The 7,088-nt window shown below is 56.1% G+C and overlaps 1 protein-coding gene across 1 annotated transcript in view; it reads left to right on the top strand.

Moving 5' to 3' along the window:
• Positions 1 to 7,088, top strand: part of NDUFA10 (NADH:ubiquinone oxidoreductase subunit A10) — a 26,901-nt gene that overhangs the window by 1,866 nt on the left and 17,947 nt on the right. Inside the window, exons 2-5 of the mRNA XM_011379695.2 lie at positions 955 to 1,076; positions 2,933 to 3,012; positions 3,654 to 3,708; positions 5,303 to 5,388. Of these exons, the coding sequence (XP_011377997.1) occupies positions 955 to 1,076; positions 2,933 to 3,012; positions 3,654 to 3,708; positions 5,303 to 5,388 (343 nt within the window). The remainder of the gene's footprint in view (positions 1 to 954; positions 1,077 to 2,932; positions 3,013 to 3,653; positions 3,709 to 5,302; positions 5,389 to 7,088) is intronic.

The following is a 7,088-nucleotide window of genomic DNA, read 5'->3' as shown; positions in this document are numbered from 1 at the left end:
CACAGGGAGCCCGAGTCGTCCACTCTGGTGACACTGGCGTGGCCTTCTTTCCCAGTCCTCCGCCCACAGCCTTGCTGACCGCGGATCAAAGGCCCGTCCCGAATGGCCTCTAAAGCGGAAGTCACCAGGAGTGGCCACCTGAATGTTTTCTTTAGCGCAGAATCGTCTTTCTGTGGATCTTGGTGTGGCCACCCAGGTCTGTTGCTTCTGGAAGCCTCCCCCACGTGGTGATCCGCACACCGGTTTCTTGCCATTGCTCCCGTGGCGGTTTCACTCCCGGGGCCAAGAGTGTGTTCCCGGGTTCTGCTGACGTGGCCGCGTTTCCAGCACATGAGGGGGCGGAGTCTCCGGGAGAACGGCGGGACGCCCTTGGGTGTCACAGTCCTCATGGGGTCGCTGACCGTGTGACACGTTCTCTACGATGGTCACTAAGGTGGGGCCCTCAGCTGCTTCAGTTTTGTTCTCTGTCGCTCAGTCTGCTTCCGTGGCTGGTCTGGTGGCCGGTCAGATTCGCCGAGGTGCAGTGAGCGCGGGTAGATGCAGCTCGGCAGCGTTTCAGTTGAGTTATTGAAGAACAGAGTGCGTGAAAGGCCCGCTGCTCCCCGGAGAGACTCGGACTCTCATCTGTTACCATGACGAGGAGTAGACACACAGGGCTGTCCGCAGTGTGTCCCGCTCCCCCGGGAGGAGAGGCCGCTCCCGGCTGGGCCCTCCCAGCCGGGCCCTGTGTCCCGGTGCTGCCTCAAGCGAGCCGCCGGTTTCTCTGGGCCCACGGGGCTCCCGCGAGTGCCGGGCACCGGCAGTGACATCACAGGTCGCTTGGGCAGCCAGTGCTGACGGCTGTGACCGGGATGTGGCTCTGGGACGTGTGCCCTTCCGCGGGAAAGAGAAGCACGTTTCGGACGTGCGTGTGCGGATGGTCGGCTGACGGCCAGCGCTGCTTATGTGCGCCAGGTGTGAACCACTACTACGAGGTGAAGAAGGTCACCATCCGGGAGTACCTGCCCCCCCACGTGGTCATCTACGTCGATGTGCCCGTTCCAGAGCTCCAGAGCCGGATTCAGAAGAAGGGAGACGTAAGTCGGCTTTTGAGGGGAAGGCCGGTCTCCTGCTGTGGCCCGTGGTTTTCTCGCAGCCCGACGCTCAGCAGTGACGCGTACCGTCAGCTGCCGTAAACGACTCACGGGCCTCACGGGGCGGGTGGCACACAGCGGGTCCCCCTGAGCGAGCGGACGCTTACCGGTGGGCTGAAGGAAGCCTCTGGTCAGCCACCGCTCGACATTAGCGCTCCTCGGTCCCTCGTGCCGGCCACTGTGTCACCCAGCCCCTCCTGTGAGGGCGGGCGAGTGCCCTGGAAGAACCCACTGTTCTCCGGCGGGGACTTCCTGCCGGCGTCTCCCTGCGAGTGGAAACCGGCCCTGCTGTGCTTCCCATCCCGGGCTCCCAGCTGCTGGCCCGAGGCCGCCCCGCTCTGCGCGCTTCCTGCCGGCCGGTTCTGGACCAGCAGAGCGCGGTCTGCACACGCGCCCCTTTATTGCCGTGGCCTTGGTCAGGCTCAGCGAGGTGCCCAGACCTCGCGTTTTGCTTTCCCACGGTTCTGCAGGCGTGACGGGGGGTGCAGGGACAAAGGGGTCCCTTCGCCAAACGAGACAAGTTCTTGTTTGGAAAGGCCGCTCCCACACAGGGCTCTTCCCGGGATGAGGATGGGGAGCTGCCTGTGTGTTCGTCCGGGTGCTCAGTGGTCACCTGCCAGCTGGGTTCCACCCAGGGCAGCAGAGGGGCCATTCGCCTGCCCTGCTGCCGCCAGGTCCCGAGGCCGCAGTGCTGTCCTCCCCGCAGCCGGAAGCCCGCCGCGACGCCCGGCTCCGGCTCCCTGCCCGTCTGTGCCCTTTGTTGGCCAGGAGTGTGCTCTTCAGGGCGATGTGCAGTTCAGACTTCTGAGAACATCCCATCGAGTGGCAACAGGAGGGAAGTGCAAGTCGAAATATTTAGCTGTCACTCGGTGGAGCAGTTCTGAACGCCTTTGCTGGCCACAGTGACGCTTATTGGAAAACAGAGACACATTCAGAATTCTCTAGATGACTCTTTTGTTGTCCGGGATAATAATATTTCAAAAGCAATTTGAGATCCAAGTTACAACTATCAACTTTTTAATTTTTCCAAGAAAGGTCTTGAAGACTATCACCAGCTAAAATTACCACCGCATGTAAGAAAAGGGGACATTTTACCCAAACGACATGATGTCATTAAGTGTGTGCTCTTATTCTGGTGGGGGAGACCAGTGGTAAGCAAGTGTGCTCTTATTCTGGTGGGGGAGACCAGTGGTAAGCAAGGAAATAAATAAGGGGCACATCGAGCAGGTGAATGCCTTGAAGAAGAGAAGACAGCGCAAGATAATATAACTTGACCTTTAGCATTGCTAAACGGGAAGAGGTTTAAACATTGCAACTGCCACTCATAACTGGAGTTTAAATTTCTGAAATCGCTTAGCAAACTTCAGATGACGAAGGGCGGGAGGGAGGGGTGGAGAGAGTGGGCACAGTGGGGGAGGGCTGGAGAGTGCTGCAGATGGACGGGGGCCCGGCCAGCTGCCCCTCAGCTGTCCCCCACTGTCTGCAGCTGCCCTCAGGCACGCGGGGGAGCAGGAAAGGCAGGCGTGGCTGCTGCGCAGGGTCCTTTCTGCTCCTGTGCACGCGTCCGTCGGGGCCCATGGGAGAGGGCGTGCCGTGCGTTGTCCTGGGCGGACGCGGGGGCTCACTGCAGTAGAGGAGCTCTGCGTGGCCAAGGCCCTTCTGTCCCCGCAGTCCCTGCAGCACCCCGCCCGGGACTCGTTCTCAGGAAACAGTGTTCGTTGGTGGTGGTCGCGTTTTGCACGAGCTCTGCCGTGAGGAGCGTCTGAACGGTTCTCCCCTTGTGTTTCTGCTGCGTTTAGCCACACGAGATGAAGGTCTCCGCCGCCTACCTTCAGGCCATCGAGAATGCCTACAAGAAAACCTTCCTCCCTGAGATGAGGTGGGCCAAGTGCATGACCTGCTGGCGGGCGCGCGTCACACACGTCACACACGTCACACGCAGTGCCTCAAGCCCCAGCCCCCAGGGGCGGGCTCACCTGCTACAGCGGGCGCTGTCTGTGATGTTTTGATCTAATGTTTGCAAGCAGCACACACTTCAGTTTAATTTGGTGGGTGGGTGGGTTTTTTGGAGTGTGTGCACGTGCACACGCGCGTGCGCAACACTACCACTTGGCTGCTGTCTGTGCACACGTCTTGGTTAGGCCCTGTACTACTTTGTATTTGCCTGTGATAAGTGCTGTATCTGGAGATGGTTTGCTTAGCAGTGGAAGTGACCTGTGTGCCTTGTCCCCTATAGACACTGGTGGCTCTGGTCTCTCACGCCCATGGGGTAGGGGACAGCCAGCAAGCCAGGAAATAGAAGTGCCGTCATCACCGTCTGGTCACGAGCACATTTCTGCTTGTAACTTGTCTTCCTTAACCAGGAAGCCACGTGAGCCAGTCTGTGCTCGGCATGTCACCCGGTTCAGGAGCATGACATGTTAGTGTTTGTAGTGGGAGACAATAATGTAATCTATCCATTTGTACGTTAACGTAAGCTTGGGAAATTTATATTGAATTTCATCTTGCTTTTTCTTACAGTGAAAAATGCGAAGTCTTAGTGTATAGTGCGAATGAAGCTCAAGATGCGGAAAAGGTAAGAAAGTGGCTGAAAAGTTTGCGATTATTCTTAAATTTGAGTCACATGTCAGGTTGTCACGAATCAGATAATCCGTTCAGTGCCCACTGGTCGGAGAAATGTCTCTGTTTTGCGATCTAGGAGAAGTTCCGCGCCGGCCATCACTCTCCCTGGTCGTCACTGTGACTCCCTTTGAGACAATGCAGTTTCTGTGAACGTGAAATTGTGGAATGGTGACGATGCCAGGACCCCAGCGTGTCCGCAGCAGTGTTTTTATTGTGCAGATGGTAAAATTAGCAGTAATTAGGTGCATTTCCCCGAATCAGTAGGTGCATTTTGTAAAAATTCAAGTCAGTCTCAGTGCAGTTAGTGAATAATAGCCAAAAAGAAAAATTTGAAAAAGAGCACCATGGGAACATTGGCCCTCCCACGTCCCAGAACGTGGCACAGAATCGTGGTGACGAAAGCGCCGTGGGAGGTTGAGAACAGGTCAGTGGGGCAGAACGGAGTCCACAGACGGGCGCGGGCGCATCTGCTTGTGTGCACACGTGCATGGGAGACCCTGATTTTGGTAAAGTCAGTGCTTTGAAGGGTAGTAAAGACACAGAGGCCGCGGACTCTTCCCAGATGGTGTGGACGCAGTCGACCAGTCATTTGGTAAAAATGAGAGCACTGCCTTACAGGATACATTAAACCTCCACTGCCAAACACAGCAGATGGCATACAAATTCTCGAAGAAAATACGGGTTTTATGATCTGGGGGCAGGTGTCAGGTGCAGGGGTGAAACCCTGAGCTAGCTGCCTCGTGGCCCCGGGGACAAGCTGAGGAGGCTGCTCCCGAAGGACGGGGCCCGTGAGCCCTGCTCCGGGACGGCGGGGGCCGCTGAGGGGCTCCCCTGCGTGGACCTCTGAAGCTGCGCTTCGTTTCCTTCCCCACTTCCTGTGTGGTGTCAATTCGTTTTAGATTATTTTTAATCCTCGGACAGAATAATTAGATGGCATGTATTTGAGAAGAACACATTTTCCCTCTAAAACTCATTATTTGTGTTCGTAATTGAATGTACTCCAGTTCTTGAGGGTTAAAGAGAGTTTTCAGAGTTCGATGTGTTTGGGGAGAGACTAGATCTTAAAAGGCTGCCACAGCGTCCGCCGGTGCTGCCGCAGGCTGTGGGCTGGGGACCCTGATTCCTGGACCCGCCAGGAAACGCTTCTGCTCTCGTGTCCCGTGCTGCCCCTGTGGGTCCCGCTTCTGGAACGAAGTTCCTTGGGAGGAAGCGCGCGGTCCGTCACGCACGCTGGGTCCTCGTTCCTCTTCTCCCTGGCCCTTTTCTCCCAGGCTGCCCGGTAATTTCTACAGCACCCCAAAGTCAGCTGGGCGAGGTCCCATGTTGGGGACCAGCAGCACCCTGTGACCCACTCCTCAGCTGGGGGAGGCGCCCGCACTGAGGGGTCATCACTCAGCCACCTTGCCGATGGCCACCTGACTTCCTTTCTTTCTGACCTTCGTGGTGTGATTCTTCCTGCCAGATATATGTAGTTTATAGTGTGTCACAATGTGTCATTTAACTGTCTAAAGTGAGACTCCATCGGAGTTGGGTTTCTTTCTGTCTAGGTGGTGGAGGATATCGAATACCTCAAGTATGACAGAGGGCCGTGGCTCAACCAGGACGACCGTACCTTCCACAATCTGCGGATGCTGTGAGTTTGGGGCCGTGGGCACCGACGGGGCGAGGGGGCTGCTTTTGAGCTCAGCGTGCTGCCTGCTGGAGAGCCTTCCAGGCTTTCGAAGTGCTTGTGTTTCAGGTCGGGCATTCGCGGCACCGGTGTTCCCTGGCCGAGGGGACCGAGCGATGGCCCTGCTCATTCAGCATTTGCTTCGCTGCCCTGCCTGCCGGGCAGTGCTCCGATGTGGCGGCTTTGGTGTCAGAAACGACTGATGTTATTGGGGGGAGGTGGGCACCGCATCAGTGGAGCTGTCGCCCTGAGCGGTGGGGGGCGGGGCCTTGCTCTGGAAGAGGCCCGAGTGACCGAGGGGTGGTGTCCGGGGGGGAGGCCCTGAGCAGGGGCGCAGGGAGGGCGTGCCCACAGCCCAGCCCAGGGGTCGGGCAGAGGGGAGAGAGGGGTGGGCAGCTTAGCCTGGGGACAGGAGTGAGGGGCACTGCCCAGAAGGCGGGAGCAAGGGCATGAGAGGTCAAGGTCAAGGCCATGCCCACGCATAGGAGAAAGTCAGGAGACAAAAGGCAAAATTAAATGAAGTCATCTGCTATTCTGCCGCCACCGTAGCCAACAGTGGCAGCTTCATGCAGGTTCTTCTGACGCTTTAAAGGTCCGCTCTGGTAGTTCTGATTGGATGTCGTCACGCACACATCTCTGTGTTCTATTCTTAATAGTGTGAACGTGCCCCGTTATAGTAAATGTTCTAGAATTTGGTTTTTTAATGGCTCCTCACGTCTGCTCTTTGAATCCACTGACTGAGATACAAATCAGGGTTTGGCAAATCCCGCCGTTGGCTGGGAGGAATGGTTCTTGCATTTTTAAAGGATCGTAAATAAAAAAGAAGGTATATGTGACAGACAGCACATGACGCCCTTGAAGCCTTAAATATTTACTCTCCGGCCCTTTAGTGGAAAAACCGTTTGTCGACCCTTGAGATGCAGGCGTAATTCTTTTACCATTTCTCAGGATCGCCCTCCCGAGGTATTTCCGTTTCTTCACAGCCGTAACAGCGACGAGCACGTTGTACGCGTTTTGTCCCGTTTCAGGTCACTGTCTTCAGGTGTGGAAGTGGAGTCCCTGGGTCAGGTCGGGTTAGCATGTCGTAACTGTTGCCACGTTGCAGAATCGTCCTCCAGAAAACGCAGCGGTTTGCAAGCTCGTGAGGGCGTCTGAAAGTCCCCGTTAAGACCGCATAGTTAAAACAATACCCAAAGGACAGCATTTCTTTATTTTGCATTTTACAAACACTGAACTTCATTTATATTTTTATCGCCTATTTATTTGTTCTCTGTAAGTTTTCTTTTCCTGTTTATTGATCTTTTCAAAGAATCAGCTTCCGTCGACGTTCCTGCTCCCTTAGGCTCCAGGTGCTGCTCTCCCGTTTGTAAGGTGGGAGCGTGGCCGATGGCTTTAGGTCCTCGTTTCCAACCTGCGCGTTCGGTGCTGTAAATTTCTCCGGTTTAATTCCACTGTGACCTGAGAACATGTTTTGTCTGATTTCTGCTCCTTTGTATCTGTTAAGGTGTCGTACGTGGTCAGGGATGTTGTCTCTCGTGGCGAGTGTTCCGGCCGAGGTGGGCCGAGGTGGGCCCTGCTGTCGGCGAGTGCACTGGCGGGTCATCCACGTCCTCAGCTGCCACAGCGGACGCGTCTGTTTCTCCTTCGAGTTCGTTCGTTTTGCC

This window comes from Pteropus vampyrus, unplaced genomic scaffold (genome assembly GCF_000151845.1).
Source record: "Pteropus vampyrus isolate Shadow unplaced genomic scaffold, Pvam_2.0 Scaffold369, whole genome shotgun sequence".
Taxonomy (NCBI): domain Eukaryota; kingdom Metazoa; phylum Chordata; class Mammalia; order Chiroptera; family Pteropodidae; genus Pteropus; species Pteropus vampyrus.
Note: the sequence above shows the minus strand (reverse complement) of the source record. Positions and strands in the feature narration are given on the sequence as shown.